The following is a 19,460-nucleotide window of genomic DNA, read 5'->3' on the forward strand; positions in this document are numbered from 1 at the left end:
TGATGGTCACAACTACCTGCGCGAATCGTCATTCACAGAAAATCAAAAGGTCGTCATAATCCAAAAATAATCCACTGACTGACTTGCTACTGTACTCGCTACAGCTACAGCTCCACAAAGCAATAATAATAATGGGAATTATACCCTATCCAAGTCAATAATATGCATGGGTGCACCGTGCAGAGCTGCGTAAAACAGGATCGTAGTGTCAACAAACGGAGAGAGAGACCGACAAGGCCGACGTCACCTCTCCGTCTGGCGTTGAGAGAACAAACGACAAGGCTCACTCACTCACTCACTCATTCGCTCGATCGTCACACTCTCTCCCTGGTTGAGGTAAAACTCGCTAAGGCACTCCCTCTTGCGTGATACTTGCCATGACATGGAACGTGTGGCATTTTCCTATGTTACGCAGCTCACTTTCCAATTCTACTCATCGCTCCCCTCCCTACTCACAGGGTCCAACTTGATTCATAGACGAGAGCCCGGAGGGTCAAGTGACGTCGATCGAGGGAGTGAAAGTGACTGTCCAGAAATTCCAGCAGGTTCGCCCCACCCAATCAGAGTGCTTAAACTTAATCTATCACAGAGTATTGTCTCATGCGTTCTCGAAGCCTGAGCCTGTGAACGAGAAAGGCATGAGTTGAGATGACATGACATGACGTTGCCGTAATTGTCATTGAGAGCAAACAGAGGAAAAGCAACAAAGAAACAGAGAGCCACAATATCGTCATATCCCATTCATTCTCCCTCAACACATCGTCATCGTCATACCGTTTGAGATCAATCTCAATCAAACCCTTGTTTCTCCCCCATTTCTCACAGTTTATATACGATCCACTTGATCAAACCCACGACGTTTCTTCTTTCTTCTCTTTCTCAACAAACACAACACAACAACACTTTCAACACTTTCTCACTTTCCCCCAACCCAACCCAACAACACAAACAACAATCATCATGTCTGGTATCACTCAAGGCGTCAAGGACTTTATCAAGGGCTCTCACCAAGCCGACTCCACAGAGGTGAGCTCAACACATCTTAGCTCCAATATCATGACTTGTTTGCTGACTCTTCGATTCTAGGTCTGCTCTGAGGTCGCCCCCGAGGTTGTCAAGGAGCACGTCAGGCCCACTGAGCGAGTCGAGGTTGCCGAGGCCGTCGACCGAGAGAGGCACATCCACCACCACCAAGTGAGTCGCACCTTGCAACTTCCACAGTACATGTCACTGATAGTTACTTCCCCGCCTTAGCACCGAGTCCAACCCATTGCCGACAAGCGAACTCTTGACACTCAACATGTCAACGCTACCGGCGAGGCTGTGATCCGAGAACACAAGGAGGAGATGCTACCCGAGCACCAGGCCAAGCTCCAAGAGCAAAGAACTCTCCACACCAACGAGCAGCGAGTCGCCGATGTCGAGAGGACCAACGTCAACCTCGGTACCCACGTCAACGAGCACGAGCACCACCACATCCACGAGACCAGTAAGTGTAAACCCTCCTTCTTATATGTACCAATCAACTGACGTTTGTCTTCTAGTCCAACCCGTCATCCAACGTGAGACCATCCAACCCACCGTTGTTCACCACACCGCTGCCGTCCACGAGAAGATCCACGACGCACCTATCGTTCACGAGGTCACCACTCTCCCTACTATCTCTCACGCCGACTTCCTCAAGCAGAAGGACCACGTCGGTCCCCACTCCCACAAGGACCAGGACCACACCCACCAGTACTACGAGGGTGCTCCCCGAGTCGGTGGTGGCAAGGAGACCACTCTTTAAGTGTTAGTGTGATGAAGAAGTAGATACAGTCGTTTATATTATTGGAGAGAAGCAGAAGCAGAAGAAGATGAGAAGCAAGGGGGTAAAACCGTTTATATGATGTAGTCTCTATTTGTTATGTATGACATATGTTCATGATGATCTATTGAATCGAAGCAATGTTGATAGATACTCAATACCATATCATTGGTCAAACTCGACATGGTTCATTGGCCACTTGTCCTGACGTCTTTCCCAGAATTGACGGGGGAAAGGAGCGTAAAGACCTATGATCTCCCCCTTTAGCTTGCGAGAGCAGTACGAGTAGAGAGAAATGTGGGATGGGAGCGCAACCCAAAGTTCTAGGAAGGAGGGGGGAGGGTGTGGGAAGGGGCGGCTACCTCTGCTCCTGGTCGCTCGCGATAAGTTAAGCGGAAAGGGCATATGCCCAAGTTATGTATCTACTGATACATCTTAGATTACAACTAATCTCTAGATACGCCCAGGCCCAGGCCTAGGCCCAGGCCCAAATCACGATTCACAGATCTACTGTGATGATTCGACTGTCCATCAATGACCTGATCCTTGATCCCATCTTCTCTCATCATATCCTTCCCACCCATCCCCACCGCCTCCGCCTGTCGTGCTAACGCTCCCACTATACGAACTCCCTCTTCCACCTCCGTATCCATATCCGTTATTCGGTCCACCATACCCCAGTGTCTGTTGAGTGTGAGGTTGTGCTTGTGGAAATGCAGTGAACCCATTCCCATTCCCATTACCATTGGGATATATATAACCGTTATCTCTGATATTGTTATAACCGTATCCGGGACCGGGGACGGGGGTCGGAGAGTTTGTGTAGCTGTTATTTCGACTATGACCAAAGTTCGGATTAGGAGAAGCGGAGGGGTACATCTCTCCAGAATGAGTGGTCATGATAGATGGTGGACGGGCTTGCTACAACAGCGAAACAGATGGTTCCACATCAGCTTTGGTTCTTCTTCTCATTGGGACGGTATCGACGACTTACTCTGATCTGAGGTGTTAGTTGACTCGTCAATGGTGGCGGAGGGAGGTAGTTTGAATCGTGAGTGTTGAATGGGTTCATCAACGGATTATTGAGCAACAATGTCGGACTGAGCTCGTACCTACACGAACATAACTCAATATTAGCTCGTGCTCTCGCGGCACGATAGATGACACAGTAGACACTCACACAGCCTGACCGATACCTTGGACTCCTCTACCGGTGGGTTTGAGATCCTGTGCTCGTTGACAGATATGGATCTGCGGTTCTTGGATCTTGGTCTCTTCGCCATATCCACTGGGGATGATGCGATGTCAATTACATGATTCTCTCAATGAAGTCCGTATGGGGTAGGGCACGACAGTAAATGGAGTAGAAGGATATGTAAGGAGAGCGAGAGGGGTGAGTGGAGGTGGGCTGTGAGTCGGAGCAACAGAGCCGAGCGTTCTGAGGTGACCGGAAGGAGGATAGACGAGAACTCACTTTTTTCCTGGATTTTCAATAGGCGGGTTCTTCTGTCCACCCGATCCACTGCAACAATCACAAAAGTTAGCATATGCGGCTTCCGTGGAATTCGCGCTCGATGACCGAGCGTTCTCTTTATCCACTCACTCCCAAGTTAACCGGATATCACTACCCGTGTAAATCTGCAACAATCTCGCCGTGTCGATATGTCTTATCTCGATGAATGGTGCAGAGATCAACAGCAAGTATGGCGGATGGAAGGCGATACTATCGGGTCGGCCTTCCCATTCGATTGCACGACGATCGCGATTAGGTTCACCGTGACTACGATAGATAAATATCAGCGATTGTGCTAACATGCATTGATGGAGATGGAGGAACTCACCGATCAACATATAGACCGAAAGCTGTCGATGTTGAAGCAATAATCAGTACTGCATCGTATGAGATTACACTACACACTCACTATCATAACAAAGCAGGAATTCAGTCTCGGTAGACCTGAACATGCCGATTGGTTTTCCGGCCTGACACTTCCTTTCCAGTTCGGAGAGCATGGGCTTTTCTCTCGTTTTGGCCGGATCGAATATTGGGATACTTCCTCCCTTGAGACTACACAAGAGAGAGTCAGCTTACTCCTCCATACTGACCATGCGGGAATCAAACAAGCTGAACTCCCATGTGTGGATCAAACTCACTCGGTAAGATCCATGATTTCGAACCCCTTTGAACAAACAATCGCCATCTTATGCTTCAGGAAGTGGAGACCGTACACTTCCGCAGGAAGGTAGAACATCTTGTAAGGTCTGAACCAGTCCGACGTTTTGCCCAAGAAACCGAATGGTCGTCGTTGTCTGTTATTATCTTCCGTCGATCGGTTCAGCACAGGTTCGAGTATCCGGAAAACAGATTGTGTCTGAGACAAAGAGAGTTTGTCAGCTTTTCCTATAAACGGCTATCGCATACTGAGGACAGCTCACCGTCTCCTTCTTCATTGTAACCACAAGGGTTCGACCATCCAGTCGACCAACGGTGAAGAATGAAATCTCTTCTCGTGGTATGGAGACTCGCTCAGGAGCAGTCTTGATAGGTCTTTGGCCGGCGGATGGTACCAACGCTTCCAAGTGGTATGCGAAGAGAGACTAGACCAACATGGTCAGCGTGTACGTCAAAGTCCAACTAAGACCACACACCTTTTCCGCAAGCACCAAGAACATCGAGAACTCCTCCAGCACAGCCACGTTCATGACCGCTTTCACGTGTAGCACCTTTCTCAAAGACTTTGGATCACTACGCACGCCAATCCAGACGCCTTCTTGGCATCCTACCGCAACGAGCTTTCGGTTGTCTTGCGTCACTACAATAGCAGACTGATCAGTATCGGTTGTGAAAGGCGCAGCAAACGACGCACCGAATGGACAACTGCAGGTGACTCTGCCAGTAAATGTATCGTCCTTGTCTCTAGGCATAGCGTAGTTTGCCGCCATAAAGAACGTATCGACACTGAGCGGGTTCATCTCGAATACCTGACACGGAGAGTGAGCATGTGGACCGGCGAACCCAAACCTATATTGTGCGCTCACCTTGCCTGCGTCGTTGACTTCATTCCTCAACACCTTGGCATGTTGCAACTTCTCCTTCCACTCTTCCCTCGCTCCTGCCGAGTCAGCCCAGAGAGTATAGCTCCCTCCCAACTGTCCTTGGCCGATGAAAGAGATACTGAATGGGTAGACTGTCCTATTATCCGCTTGTGATGGGTCGGTACCGCCATCCATCACGGGATCATAGGTCGATGCGCCACCACCGCCAACCCCAAACAGTCGGCCACCACCACGTTGTCGTGGAGCATCGGAGAAGTGTCCAAGAGACAGGAGCTCGAGTGGGATTGGCTACAAATGGTGCCAGTCTAATACAAGTCGCTGACAGATCGTACGAGCAGCAGACTCACTCGACGGTTGATGATGTATCGAACCTGTCTCGTCTCCCTTCGAGAAGATCTCGACGCGCGCTCAGGTTTGGCAAGGACGACTTGGCACGGGGTCAGCTGGACCGGGTTGCTTGCGCGGCAAATCGCTTCTCCACTCACGGTAATGATCAAACAGAAGCACGATCAACTCGGTCCAGCTACCACCAATAGATCCTTCAGGCTGTCTGAACACCTTGCCCTTATGTATCAACTCCCTCATCGGATTGGCAAGATCCAGATCCTTCACCTATATCGCCATACAAATCAGCCTTGTCACTCGACAATACCGTGAGAAGCACTTACCATTCGCGGTCCAAATCGACTGCCGTCAAGAGTATGTTGGAATCCCCACAACTCCACTTTCGACTCATTCACCGCGACTCCCTTCTGCGTCGCTTTGCCTAGATCCGTGATCACCTCCATGACTTGGGGGATCTGCTCTATGTCAGGATGATCAGGCGGTCCAACTTCTTTCAGCGACTTGAGAATGTCAGCGAGCAAGAGGTTGTATCGCAATAATCGGGGGATAGGTCGGTTGATGAAGTGGTAGACATCCTGTCGATTGGATGAGGGGTCTTTCAGGCAGGTCTAAAAGGGTGTTGTCAACATCGTACGTCCTGATCCCACATCACCGCGGACAAATGCAGGCAATGTGCATTCCTTCTGACCGCAGCTATAGGGTCCGTAACTCACCTGTAGGAACGCCGCGAACTTCGGATTCCTCGCCTCTTCTTCCTGTACCTTTGCCTTGGCTATCGGATAATGCGTCACATACTCCATATACGCCTCTTGCCAATTCAGCGCAGCATCAAAGATTAGATCTGAGATAATCCCGACATTCGGATGTTGTTCCAGTTGTCGGAATTGGAGATTTTCAAGCAATCTCGAATGGACTTCGAGGAGTGAGCGGTAGTTGTGGAACGCTTCGTCGAGGAACACGTCGAGGCGGTTTCGGTCGATGACTGCTGGGTCTGACATTCGAAGGCCGTTCACGAAGAGCTACGGTGACGTGTATATCAGCTGAAATCCGCGGTCACCCTCACAGGGCAGAAACATACCGTTTCGATGGTCTCTAGATCCGCGACGTACTCCATCTCTCCCTGTATCAGCTCCCAGATTTGCCTGAGACCATGGTCAGCTAAGGCGATCAAGACAAGATCTTTTAGCTCACATCTGTCTTTTCTGTTCCTTCTTCTCAATTGCGGCTCTTTGCTCTTCCGGTACAAGATCGTACCACTGCAGTTTCCCAGCTGGTCCTCGACCTTTACTTGCGTGGAAGAGTTTGAGCTGCGACAAAGAGGAGATGTTCTGGATACTTTGTAAAGCCTGGTAGAGGAACTCGCGATCTGGATCATCATGGTCGGTTGCGTTGAGAATACCCTCGAGTACTGCTGGATACCTCTGAAGTTGGGTCGAAGGGCGCGTGATGAGATATTTGATATCCCTTCGTTTGTCGTTCTCCCTCACGATGCGCTGCGATTGATGTCAGTTTTGCTTTGAGTCGCAGAGATGTTGAACTTACCTCGATAAAGAGTCGGAACTCAGTATTCTCGTCCATCTCCTTCGTTAACGCCGCCTCCGCCTGAGGTAACCTTCCCGTGTACTCGGGATAGATATTCCTAAACTCCGTCGCTGCTTGCAAGAACAAGTCTCCCACAGAAAGGATGATCGGCTGTTCCCTCATCCTGATCGTGAACTCCTCTATCAACCGTCTACATGCTTCTCGCAATTGCAAGGCGTTGTTGAAGACCTCGTGAATGAATCGCTCGCGTCGATAGCTATCGGGTATGAGAGGGGGATCGGATTGTCTCAGCGGGTCAATGAACAATTTTTCCATCGCTGTGAGATCCGCTTCGTATGCTATTTCCGATGTCAGAGCTTGACGTATGACATTCTGTCGTGCCATCTGATGTTGATCCAAATCCCGAAGGATCAACGGATCCACATCTTCCTTCCAGTCCTCATGTTGTCGAACACTCGCAGGTGTAGGCAAGGGAGTATCCATCATTCTCGGTAGGAAAGTATCCGGGTTGGTTCTGTAAGGACATCGAGGACTGTAACACCTTTGATCGCTAGTGCAGGATGGCGAATAACATCTCGTCGCCATGGACATCAGTCCTTTCGGCAGCTCCGTCGTCAGAGCGTCTCCGCCAGAACCCATTCCCTCCATCTCGCCCATGAATCGAAAAACGTCGTCGGACGAATCCCGAAGGGGTTTGATATCCCAATCGACTTCGACAAACCAAAGTTGATTCTGCAACGACTGAGCAAGGATGAGCGCGAATCGACGGTCGGACGGCGAATTGCGGGTGTAGGCGGGCAGAAGACCTTGAATGGTGGTCTGTTTTGCTTGTTCTTAGCTTTCACCACTTTCAAGAGTAACACTTGACTCACCACAATATCCTTCCCGGTAAAACTGCCTACCCAGGCTATCCCCGTCTTGATAAGCCTTTGCCTCTCCACCTTGTCTCTCAGCTGCAGTGCCATTTCGCTCAGGAATGCCGGCTGGAAGAACTTCCCCTCATCCACATCCAACTCCTCCTCTTCTTCTTCAGCCCATTCTTCCTCCTCCTCTTCCCATCCACTCGGCCCATGCATCGAATCGTCATCCAGCTCGTCCCGTCGGCTCTGGTGGATCTGCAGCTTCCGCTCAACCCAATGGGAAGGTTGTTGCGTCTGCTGTGTCCACGACGGGGAGAGATCTGTGGTCGAACGTCGATCGAGCGAGATGATGGCACGGGGATGTAAACACGATGCGAAGGAAGCTTGCCGTTGGGGCTGGTGATCAGGTGTTCCGGTCGAGGAAATCGATCTGGAATCTGGGTAACTGCTCTGTGTGCTGTAATTCGTAACCTGACTTCGTTCTGAATTCTCGCGATTGAGTGTCCCGGGGACGGTATCCCCACTACTCCATGTCCCCTCCTCCATCTGTGGACTTGTTGGATGTGCCGGGAATGATACGCTCGGCGGCTCGTTGGTCGGAGTTCTGGCCTGTTGCGAAGACTCGAAGGGCGCATCCAAGAGACCACCTTGCTTGGCGAATCTTTCATCGCCGCCTGTAGGCGTTCCAGGCATCGCAGTAGCTCCACTCTCCGCACGTTCTCTATTCCCCTTTCCTTCCAACTTACCAAGACTTGGCGGTCCTGTGAACCAATCTTTCTGCGTGGGTGTGCCTCTTCCGTTGACCGCATCTGAGGAGGGTGAGAAGTTCAGACCGAAAGTGCCGGTATCTGGCGGCTGGAGGATGTCGGATTCATTGACCGTAGTCAAATCGCCAAACCGTTCCAGAATAGGCAGCCAAGAATCGTGATCAATGCTGCTATCCACAACGCTAGTAGCTCCGGTCTCAACAGACGATTCTCGCGTTGACTGTGAGGTGCTACGAGAGATGTACCCCGACGATGATGATCCTGCGACAGATTGTGATTGTGAGGGAGCTCGAGAAGGTCCGCGTGGTGAATCGAAGTAACCGCCGGTAGCAGGCTGAGGTGAAGGGGATACGTTGTTGGGGGAGTCTTGGTATCCTCCATACTTCAAATCCGATAATCTCCCGGATGGGTGACCCAACCCAAGAGGAGCAGCTCTGTCGTTCTGTGCAGCCGGGGCGAAGTTGGTCAACGGGCTGTAAGCTTGCTGAGGTCGAGGAGGGGGTGGAGGTGGAGGTCCTTGAGGTTCCGCAAAGGCACTGGATGCGGACACTGTACGGCTTCGGGGGCCGGGAGGAGGGACTGGAAGGGATCTAGAAACGGTTCGAGGTTGAGGGAGAGGTGGAGAAGGGTCGGCTAACCGGGACGAGGAAGTTCGATTGGTCAAGGAAGGCGGAGTGGGAAGAGCCCTTCGACCAGAATGTCCAACACTACCCGAGCCTGGTGTGAGAGGAGTGACGGCCGGAGGTGTCCGATGTAGAGAAGGATGATTCGACGCAAGGGAAGGAGGTGTAGGTTGGGTTGGAAGTGGTCTGCGAGCTGACGAAGAGGAGACTGTGCGCAGTGGCGGTAGGGGTGGGGCTGAATGACCAAATTCGTCTAACCGTTCGCTCGGCAGTCGAGGTAGAGGTGGTGAGGAGGTATAGCCCACATTACTGAGGCTATGACTGAGACCTGGTGGAGCAGAAGGGTCTATAGCGCCTGGTGGGAGTTGTGGTGAAATTACACCTCGTCGTCGATCGGGAGTGGCCGGCGAATAGGGAGGCTGAGACGAAGCGTAGGATGAGTCGGAGTATTGTTGTGACATGGCGGAGAGGTATCCCAAGTGGTTGCTCTGCCCAGTATAAGGTGCTCGAGTGACTCAACCGATATTACAGGATGCTGGTGCCTCACTGGACGATCGATGCGAATACTTGGCAGAGTGTTCGGTCCAGCTGGATGCGAAGTGACGGGATAATCCTAGTCGGCTCGTCTCTGACGGCCAAGCATTATCGGCAGGTGTATGTGTGGTGAATTTGTGTAATAGCTCCTCCCCTGTGAGATTGTCTATGTTCGGTTGAGAGAAGGGTAGGAGCGAGTGAAGTGTGAGTATAGTTGCTACATTAGGATCATCAACAATTGACATGACTTTACCTCCATCCATAACCGGTCCCCGCACAGCGTTCAGGAGATCACTACTAATGCTACGGCATCCTCCGCCAACAATAACAAACAATATCACAGATTATATCCACGTCATGGCGACTGCGTATCACTTTCAGTGCTCGATCATTATTAACGACTTTATGCGATAACGGGACCCTGAACACGTGGCAGGTTTTGGATTTTCGACCACTTCGAGACGAGTCAAACAGCACTTATCTTCGCTTTTTTGTATTTGGGGAACATCCTCTTACTCACTCTTCAAAGCAAACCCAAACCACCTTCTCTCCCTCTCGAAAAGGGCTCTCTCCCTCCTCTACCTGACCAGGGCTAGTCAGCTTCACCCTTTATATCCACACGACTTCTACCTTCCCAATCTTGGGAGGAATCAGTTGCCCATCATGCTTCGCTCAGTCCCCCTCTATCGTTCGGCCGCCCTTCCCCTTCGTCCCCTCCGTACACTCCCCGGCCTCACAGCCAGGCGAGTTCCAACCCAATCCCGATCATATGCTGTCGCTGCTCCTGCTGTCGGCTCTTTCGGCCAGGTCGACGGGGAACCAACCCTCAACTCACCGTCAGAGTTGGCCAGGCGGATATCGGCAAAGGTTTTGCCAAAGTTGGAAAAGCCTGATGTGAAGAAGGTCTTGGTCGTAGGTAGTGGTGGTTTGAGTATCGGTCAAGCGGGAGAGTTTGACTATTCTGGTCAGTGTTTTCATTCCTTCAGCGCGTAGAGGACAGTAAACTGGTGAGCACTCACTGACCTCCATCTTCATGTACAGGTTCACAAGCTATCAAAGCCCTCCGAGAATCTAACATCGACACCATCCTCATCAACCCTAACATTGCCACTATCCAAACTTCTCACCATCTCGCCAACGAGGTCTACTTCCTCCCCGTCACACCCGACTATGTCGCGTACGTTCTCGAAAAGGAGCGACCGGATGGTATCCTCTTGACCTTCGGTGGTCAATCGGCGTTGAACGTTGGTATCCAGCTTGACAAGATGGGTGTTTTGGAGAGACTAGGTGTCAAGGTTCTCGGTACCCCTATCAGGACTCTTGAGGTCTCAGAGGACCGAGATTTGTTCGTCCAAGCGTTGAACGGTATGTGATTGCCAAATTTCTATGTTGGCTGGCGCTAACATCCCGCACAGAGATTGACATCCCCGCGGCCCAATCCACTGCCGTGTCCACTATCCAGGCCGCTCTTGACGCTGCCAAGGAGATTGGATACCCTATCATTCTCCGTTCCGCTTTCTCTCTCGGTGGTCTCGGTTCCGGTTTCGCTCACGACGAAGAGGAACTCCGAAATCTCGCTGCGAAGAGTTTGTCCCTCAGTCCTCAGGTCTTGATTGAGAAGAGTTTGAAGGGCTGGAAAGAGCTCGAGTACGAGGTCGTCCGAGATGCTGCCGATGTGGGTGTCTAGGTCCACCTAAAGTCAAACCGCGCTGACCTGATATTTCTGCTAGAACACCATCATCTGCTGTAACATGGAGAACTTTGATCCTCTCGGTACACACACCGGTGACTCTATTGTCATTGCCCCCTCACAAACGTTGACCGACGACGAGTACCACATGCTCCGAAGCGCTGCCATCAAGATCGTCCGACACGTCGGTGTGGTCGGTGAATGTAACGTAAGTCTGATTTTGTCACCACCCGTTCCAAGCTCACTCCTTGCAGGTCCAATACGCTCTCGACCCCGTCAGCCGAGACTACCGAGTCATCGAGATGAACGCTCGTCTCAGTCGATCCAGGTGAGTCTATCTCTGCATAGTCAGTGCTGTGCTGACGCACCATGCAGTGCCTTGGCTTCCAAAGCAACCGGTTACCCCCTCGCTTACACCGCCGCCAAGATCGCTCTTGGTCACACTCTCCCCGAATTGCCCAACGCCGTCACCAAGACCACCACTGCTTGTTTCGAGCCTTCTCTCGACTACATCGTCACCAAGATCCCCAAGTGGGATTTGGCCAAATTCCAACACGTCGAGCGAAACGTTGGCTCCGCCATGAAATCGGTCGGTGAAGTCATGGCCATTGGTCGAACCTTCGAGGAGTCTTTGCAGAAGGCTATCCGACAGGTCGACCCCAACTTCCACGGCTTCGATGCCTACTGGAAGCCCGAGGACATGAAGACCGCTTTGACCGAGAACAACGATCGTCGATTGTTTGCCATCGCTCACGGTATGCTCAACCTCGACTACACCGTCGATGACATTCACGAGTTGACCAAGATCGACAAGTGGTTCTTGTACAAGCTCGAGAACATTGTCAACGTCTACAAGACTCTCCAGAACACTCCCTTCGAGCAGATCGACAAGCAGATGTTCACTACCGCCAAGAAGACTGGTTTCTCCGACCTTCACATCTCGAAACTCGTTAAGAGGTCCGAGGATGAGGTTCGAGCTGCCCGAAAGGCGTTCGGTGTCACTCCCTTCGTCAAGCGGATCGACACCCTCGCTGCTGAATTCCCTGCTTACACTAACTACCTCTACACCACCTACAACGCCTCCACTCACGATCTCGAGTTTGACGAGCATGGTACCATGGTTCTCGGTTCCGGTGTCTACCGAATTGGTTCCTCCGTGGAGTTCGATTGGTGCGCTGTCACTTGTTCCAGGGCCATCCGATCAATGGGCAAGAAGACCATCATGATCAACTACAACCCTGAGACTGTTTCGACCGATTTCGACGAGGCCGACCGATTGTACTTTGAGGAGCTCAGCTGGGAGCGAGTGATGGACATTTACGAGCTTGAGGGTGCCGACGGTGTCGTTGTCAGCGTTGGAGGTGAGCCATTTGATTTCTTCGTCATGATCTAGGCTGACTCTCTATAGGTCAATTACCTCAAAACATTGCTCTCCGACTCAAGCACACCGGTGTCAATGTCCTCGGTACTGACCCCGAGCAGATCGACAACGCCGAGGACCGTCACAAGTTCTCGTCTATCCTCGACTCTGTCGGTGTCGACCAGCCTGCATGGACCGAGGCTACTTCCCTTGACTCTGCCAAGGAGTTCGCCAACAAGGTCGGCTACCCTGTCCTGATCCGACCTTCCTACGTTCTTTCCGGTGCCGCCATGAACGTCGTTTGGGACGAGGCTGAACTCGAAGGCAAGCTCTCCGCCGCTGCCGATGTTTCTCCTCTCCACCCTGTCGTTATCTCCCAATTCATTGACAACGCTCAAGAAATCGACATCGACGCTGTCGCCCACAAGGGTAAACTCCTCATCCACGCCGTCTCAGAGCACGTCGAGAACGCCGGTGTTCACTCTGGTGATGCTACTCTTGTCCTCCCTCCCTTCTCCTTGCACGAGAAGGACCTCGGCAGACTCAAGGAGATCGCCGAGAAGGTCGCAAAGGCTTTCAACATCTCTGGTCCCTTCAACATGCAAATTATCAGGAAGCCCGAGGTCGACGGTCAAGATGCCGAGCTCAAGGTTATCGAGTGTAACTTGCGTGCTTCGAGGTCTTTCCCCTTCGTCAGCAAGGTCTTGGGCAAGAACTTTATCGACGTCGCCACTGCTGCTATCATGTGAGTAGGCGAGTGCAGGACGATATAGGCATCTGCTGACATGACGGACATAGGGACGAGAACGTTCCCGAGCCTGTCGACTTGATGAAGGAGCAGAGGGATTACGTTGCCATCAAGGTTCCTCAATTCTCATGGACTCGATTGCCCGGTGCGGACCCCTTCTTGGGTGTTGGTGAGTGTATTTTGACTGAATAGCTGGGAAAGTGCTGACAAACGTTGCAGAGATGGCCTCGACTGGTGAAGTCGCTTCGTTCGGTAAGGACATCCACGAGGCGTACTGGGCTGTAAGTGTATTCGCAGACTTTCGTGTGGCACTTTGCTGATGATGTATGTTAGGCTCTCCTCTCTGTCAACGGTTTCAAACTCCCCAAGAAGAACTCTGGTATCCTTCTCGGCGGTGATATCTCTCGAGCAGAGATGCCCGTCATTGCCTCCAACCTCCTTTCTCTCGGCTTCAAGCTTTACACCTACGACACTGCTGTTGAGCAATTCGTCAACGACCAACCATACCTTTCCATCAAGAAGATCATCGTCCCCGTCAAGGACAAGAGAAAGCTCAGGGAGGTTTTGGAAGACAACGAGATCTCGTGTGTGATCAACGTCAGTCGATCGAGGGCCGCCACGACCGCCGATGCCGATTACGCATCTCGACGAGCGGCCGTCGACTTTGGTATTCCCCTTATCAACAATGCCAAACTCGCCGTCTTGTTCACTGAGACACTTCAAAAGAAGTTCCACCAATCACCATTACCTTATGTGGAGGGATTGAACCCTCCCGAAGTCAAATCATGGAGGGACTTTGTTGGCGAGGAGAGGGCTTATTAGGTTTCGTTTCACAAAACACCTCTCTCCCTTTGTCCAAGTTTTACCATCATTATTTAGATTTCATTTATTCTCTGTCATTTACATGTGTTATACCCCGGTGGGTAGATCAGTAGGGAGGGTAGCGATGACGATACATCAGAAGAGTATCAATGCATATATGCTGTATCCACGAGCGCTAGCTATGCCGAGAGGCGTGAGTCATTACTATGCCCACTGTATGAGTCATGGTTGGCAAAGTGCCACGTTGTTATGCCACCAAACTCCGTTTTATCGGCGTTTTATGTCTCACCGAAATTTCCTTTTCCCCTCGTACGGTGGTTTGTACGGTTTGGGTGAGAGCGGTGAGTGAGTGAGAGGTGTGCGGTGTGTGACGAGCTGCTTGCGTCTAGACTCGGGTACACTGTCAGACAGTGAGCATGCACTCACACTCCCACTCACTCACTCACTCTCACTCTGCGGTGGGATCCTACGCTGCACACTGCACTGCACACTGCACACTCACTCTCACTCTCACTCTACCGCCTGCCTCACTCCCGTACCCCCCTCCTCACACCGTCACTGCCCTATCGACTCAATTCACACTTTTGTGATAATAACCCTTTTCACGATTTCTTCATATCGACTAGTCGATAAATAATTTCACAGAGCAAGGTGAGTTTGAGTAGTCTATCGTCTACGAAATCAACATGGAGAACGAGAGTGAAGAGAATATGGTGGAGAAGAAACGGAACGGAACGGAAGAGGGAGGAAGGAGATGGAAGATAAGAGGATAGCAAAGAGAGAAGGGAATCTATGCTGATCTAGTTCATTCATCACCTCAACTCCCTACTGTCGCCCACGTACCCGCCTACCGATATATTCCCCACACCCAACAGCTCCAGAAGAACGCCAAAGGGCGCTTAAGAGGAGTTTTCAAAAAACTACATTCATAATGTCGGTCGTGTCGAAGAACATCTTCGACCTTCTTGGTGGTGAGTTGGCATTCAAATCTAGGAGGGTGCAAGTCGTCGACCCTCGTCGTCGCTTGGTCACCTCGTCTACCTTGTCTCCTCGTGATAAGCAAAGTCTATCACTCCATATTGGCTAGAGCTGATAGTCTACTTCACTGCTAGACGACGGAGACGAGTCCCCCGCTCCCGCCAAAACCGCTGCTGCCGCTCCCAAAAAGACCGAGACCAGCGCTACTCCCGCCGCACCTGCGCGAAACGTCCCCGGTGCTGCCCCCCGTGGCGGTGCCGCTCGAGGTGGTGCCCGAGGTGGTTCTTACCCTTCTCGAGGTGCACCCAGGAACGTCTACCGAGATGGTAACGAGTTGAGAAACTCTGGTCCCGTTTCCGGTGATGGAAATGCCGAGGGTACCGAGACCCCCGGTGGTTTCGATGGTGAACGACTTCGTGAGTCAACCCTTTATCTACATATTGCTGTCACACTTGCTGATGTTTGGTGTGTCTCCGTCATCAGCCCCATCCAGGAAGGGTAACCAGGGTTCCGTCCGAGACGCCCACACCAAGGGTCCCCGAGGTACCCGACCCGCTCGAGGTGGCGCCAACGCTTCCCGAACTGTCACCTCCGGTGGTCACTCTTCGTACGGTTCCGGTCACTACAAGGGCGGAAAGGTCCCCGCCCAGGCTGGCGAGAGACGACAGTTCGAGAGGAGAAACCAGAACGGTGGTACCGACTCTCAGAAGAAGGTTGAGCATGGTTGGGGTGCCAACACCGGCGCGGCCGAGTTGAAGGGTGTGTAATAGTTTTATTGATCTTTGTTCGCGAGACTTGGTACTGATTCTTTGTGGACGGCTATAGACGAGGTTGAGGGTGAGAAGGACGCTCAAGTCGAGGAGGCCGCTCCCGGAACCCCCGCCGTCGAGGGTGAGGAGGCCCCCGCTGCCGAGGAGGCTGCCGCCCCCGTCGAGCCCGAGGAGCCCGAGGAGGTCACCAAGTCATACGAGGAGTACCTCGCCGAGAAGGCTCAAGCCGCTCTTGACCTTGCCGCCCTTGGCAAGAAGCAGGTCCGAGAGGTCTCTACCGAAGTTGAGGGCAAGGCTTTCGTCCGAGAGGCTTTGGACGAGTTCTTCTCCGGTGCCGGCAAGGTGGGTCAAGGATTCTCCTTTTCGGTGAAAGTATAGTGCTGACAGTGATTGTTTGCTTACTGTAGAAGTCTGGCGAGACTGCCAAGACCAAGGCCCCAAAGAAGGAGAAGGTTTACATCGAGTTCGATGGTCAATTCGCTGCTCCCGCCGGTTCTCGACCTCCCCGAACCGACCGTGATGACCGTCAAGGTTCTTCCCGAGGTGGACCTCGAGGTGGACGAGGTGGTGCCCGTGGCGGTGCCGGTCGAGGTGGTCCTCGAGGTGGTGCTGGTGCCGGTGGTGCTCGTGGTGGTGCCCGAGGTGGTGCTCGATCAGCCGCCCCCGCTATCAACGCCAACGACACCACTGCGTTCCCCGCTTTGGGCGCTTAAGTCATAGGAGAGAGAATGTCTGGGACAAGAAAAGGAGGAGAAGACTTGGTTCATTAGCTTTTTGACTGTCTGTTCTCCCTTTTCTCAACAATTCCGTTCCAAACTCCCCCTCATTCCTGCTCGCTTTCCTTCATGGCCGACTGCTCGTTAGTCTGCCATCCCAAAAACCTTTTCTAAAACCTTGCCCCTTTTTGATAAAAGAAATCCATAAGCATCACATGTGCATCTCAATCTGCTGGCGGTGGGGTTTGTTGCGTTGCTACAATAGCAGTTGCAGTTGCAGTGTGTTATCGTCATTGGACTCACTACTCGTAAGCTAAGATTCAAGGCACTGCGGTAATTATAAGCGTATTCTTAAGTGGTGCCTCTATTTAGGTTCTCTCCTAGAGGCGCTGCGTGAGATAGCATCGTGTGCATTCAGCTACCCGTCTATCCTTACCTACGCAAGCAAGCAAAACCTTCGTCAACTATACCTCGTATCTACTCTTCACGACGACTTTAAAGATAAATCCCACATCTTCAATCGCTTTACGTACAAACAGCACGACAGAGCATTTGCACACACGAACAGATTATACATATTAGATTAGCGTTGATCTTATCGTACTCCTGATCACTCCGCTCCGCTTCGTTTCAACCTCCTCACGAAGCCCAACGACAGTTGTCGCCCTCCCCTCTCGCAACATATCAATCATCCAAACGTCGTAGAGAAAGATGGCAGAGGAAACCCCTGTGAAGGCTGTTCAGGTCAAACTTGTCTTGCTAGGTGAGTATGAATTTACCGTGCGCGTTGCGCAGTGCAGTGGCGGGATCGCGTGTGAGAGGTCGAGTGTGCGTCTTCGGGTGGAAGGATCGTCGAGGACTCACAAGGGATAGGAATGTGCAGTGCAGTGATGGCGTGTGGCCGAGAGCTTGAGGGAAGGCGCTGTCAAGGGGTGTTAGGACGCGTTGGATGAAGTGCAGTGCTAACGAATGAACGCTTTGCCACCCAATCCACTCATCCTCTAATCCGCTACCTTGCTCAACCTACCCTAACGCTCCATTTTCTCGATCAACGAACGTTTTTACTGTCGTTGATACTCATCCTCGTTATGGCCATCCCCGTTCTCAACTCGACAGGCGAAGCGGCAGTTGGTAAATCCTCATTGGTACTTCGATTCTGTCAGGGTGATTTCAACGAGAACACTTCACCTACTATCGGTGCTGCGTTCCTCACACAGAGTGAGTAGCGAAGTCTCATGAACAAACCACAGTCAAAAGGGCAGCATGACTGAGACACCGCATAGAATGTCGTTTGGAGAACAGGATTGTAAAGTTTGAAATCTGGTGAGTTTACCCTCTCTCTACCCCTGTTATTACTATCTTAGTTAGTTGCTAACAACTTCGTGTCTGTAGGGATACCGCAGGTCAAGGTTAGCTATGAGCGAATCCAACTGTACGGAGAGGCTCAGCTGATGTATGATGTCTATACAGAACGATTCCACAGTCTTGCCCCTATGTACTACCGAAATGCCCAAGCTGCCGTTGTCGTCTACGATATCACCAAAGCTGTGAGTGTCGTGTTTCTTGTCTGCTTCATAAACTTTTATACGTTCGTGGGCGCTACTGACGAGCTAATCTACGTTTCATAGTCATCACTTGAGAAGGCCAAGGCGTGGGTCAAGGAGCTTCAACGACAGGCCAACGCCAACATCGTCATTGCATTGGTCGGCAACAAGGTGTGTGACGAATGTCTATCTATCTCTCTCTCTGAATGAAGTATTAATAATTCTACTGCAGGTCGATCTCGTTTCCGAAACCTCTGCTACCGAAACAACACCGGCCGCAACATCAGCAGCTACGGAGGGCGATGACGAGACTGAATCACCCGCGGAGGACGACGAAGACTCCGCCACTCCTTCACCGGCCGCTCCCGCTGCGGACAGTGACGATGCTCGTCAGGTCTCAACAGTTGAGGCTTCAACGTATGCCAAGGAGAGCGGTCTCTTGTTCTTCGAGGCGAGTGCGAAGACGGGACATAACGTAGGAGAGGTGTTCACAGAGATTGGTAAGTCACTTTGAAATTACATCACACTTTAGTCGAAGGACACACTACAGTTGCCGCTCAAATCGCATCAAACTGCATTTGGACGAGAGGTTATAGAGTACACAACTGATATTGTTCTTCGTTCGTGTTCAGCCAAGACGATCCCCTTCGATACGATCGCGCCTAAACCTGCTGCGGGAGCTCAACAGCCTGGAAGACGGAACGCGAATGGACAGGAGGGTGGACGAGTCAGCTTGGGCGCAGACCAGCAAGCGAAGAAGGGAGGTTGTTGTTAGGCGAGCGTTCGACAGCGGACTTTGAGCGAATCTTGGTGCCAATTTACTGTTCAGGATGATTTGAGCTGGCACAGAGAGAGAGGAAGAAAGAGAAGTGTTACCGACTTGTTTCCGTTTGCTTTGCCTTTGACTTTTATACCCTTTCAAGAAGAGCGATTTATCTTCAACTTGTACATACTTTGATTCGATACGATGTGTGGCTACGTACATGATTATGGACTTGGTCGATTACAATGTGCTTGCACAACATTCTTGAGGATACTTTATGACAGCTTGAAGTCAGGATGTCAGGATGGAACCGATCGGCTCTGTTCTGATCAAGCGGATGATCGGGTATGTGAGCTGCTACTTCGGCAATCCCAACTATTCTTGACAAGGTAGGGAGCAAGGAACGAGGGGAGCCACTGTGCCATGGACGAGATCTCAATGTACACACGTTTTGTCGATATGACCAGAATGAAGGACTGGTCTATCGGAACCTGGTCGATCGACCGACACACGTGCCACCCGATCGGGCGAGAC

General features: G+C 51.6%; 5 protein-coding genes across 5 annotated transcripts; 4 read left to right on the top strand and 1 right to left on the bottom strand.

Annotated features, from left to right (window-relative positions):
* Positions 1-960: 960 nt before the first annotated feature.
* CI109_102101 (uncharacterized protein) lies at positions 961-1,789 on the top strand (the record flags this gene model as incomplete). The annotated part of the gene is made up of 4 exons (XM_032006995.1): positions 961-1,026; positions 1,087-1,194; positions 1,255-1,489; positions 1,545-1,789. The coding sequence occupies 4 exons, from the start codon at positions 961-963 to the stop codon at positions 1,787-1,789; spliced, it is 654 nt and encodes a 217-aa protein (XP_031858776.1).
* Positions 1,790-2,338: 549 nt separating this feature from the next.
* Positions 2,339-9,462, bottom strand: CI109_102102 (uncharacterized protein; the record flags this gene model as incomplete). The annotated part of the gene is made up of 20 exons (XM_032006996.1): positions 2,339-2,728; positions 2,802-2,919; positions 2,988-3,095; positions 3,282-3,329; positions 3,411-3,587; positions 3,649-3,670; positions 3,730-3,875; positions 3,962-4,179; positions 4,244-4,405; positions 4,457-4,620; positions 4,675-4,789; positions 4,847-5,152; positions 5,212-5,291; positions 5,350-5,476; positions 5,533-5,817; positions 5,923-6,228; positions 6,288-6,351; positions 6,401-6,702; positions 6,752-7,570; positions 7,624-9,462. The coding sequence occupies 20 exons, from the start codon at positions 9,460-9,462 to the stop codon at positions 2,339-2,341; spliced, it is 5,796 nt and encodes a 1,931-aa protein (XP_031858777.1).
* A 736-nt stretch (positions 9,463-10,198) lies between these two features.
* CI109_102103 (carbamoyl-phosphate synthase arginine-specific large chain) lies at positions 10,199-14,155 on the top strand (the record flags this gene model as incomplete). Its single annotated transcript, XM_032006997.1, has 10 exons — positions 10,199-10,499; positions 10,577-10,900; positions 10,951-11,210; positions 11,266-11,433; positions 11,480-11,553; positions 11,601-12,586; positions 12,634-13,330; positions 13,384-13,502; positions 13,553-13,614; positions 13,667-14,155. The coding sequence occupies 10 exons, from the start codon at positions 10,199-10,201 to the stop codon at positions 14,153-14,155; spliced, it is 3,480 nt and encodes a 1,159-aa protein (XP_031858778.1).
* A 931-nt stretch (positions 14,156-15,086) lies between these two features.
* On the top strand, positions 15,087-16,616 carry CI109_102104 (uncharacterized protein; the record flags this gene model as incomplete). Its single annotated transcript, XM_065967084.1, has 6 exons — positions 15,087-15,126; positions 15,268-15,549; positions 15,617-15,892; positions 15,959-16,245; positions 16,311-16,488; positions 16,561-16,616. 6 exons carry the CDS (start codon positions 15,087-15,089, stop codon positions 16,614-16,616), a joined length of 1,119 nt encoding a protein of 372 aa, XP_065823156.1.
* A 714-nt stretch (positions 16,617-17,330) lies between these two features.
* CI109_102105 (uncharacterized protein) lies at positions 17,331-18,938 on the top strand (the record flags this gene model as incomplete). The annotated part of the gene is made up of 8 exons (XM_032006999.2): positions 17,331-17,382; positions 17,736-17,837; positions 17,903-17,942; positions 18,012-18,028; positions 18,090-18,166; positions 18,248-18,334; positions 18,396-18,663; positions 18,796-18,938. The coding sequence occupies 8 exons, from the start codon at positions 17,331-17,333 to the stop codon at positions 18,936-18,938; spliced, it is 786 nt and encodes a 261-aa protein (XP_031858780.2).
* Between the last annotated feature and the right edge of the window lie 522 nt (positions 18,939-19,460).

The sequence above is a fragment of the Kwoniella shandongensis genome, chromosome 4, assembly GCF_008629635.2.
Source record: "Kwoniella shandongensis chromosome 4, complete sequence".
NCBI classification, from domain to species: Eukaryota; Fungi; Basidiomycota; class Tremellomycetes; order Tremellales; family Cryptococcaceae; genus Kwoniella; species Kwoniella shandongensis.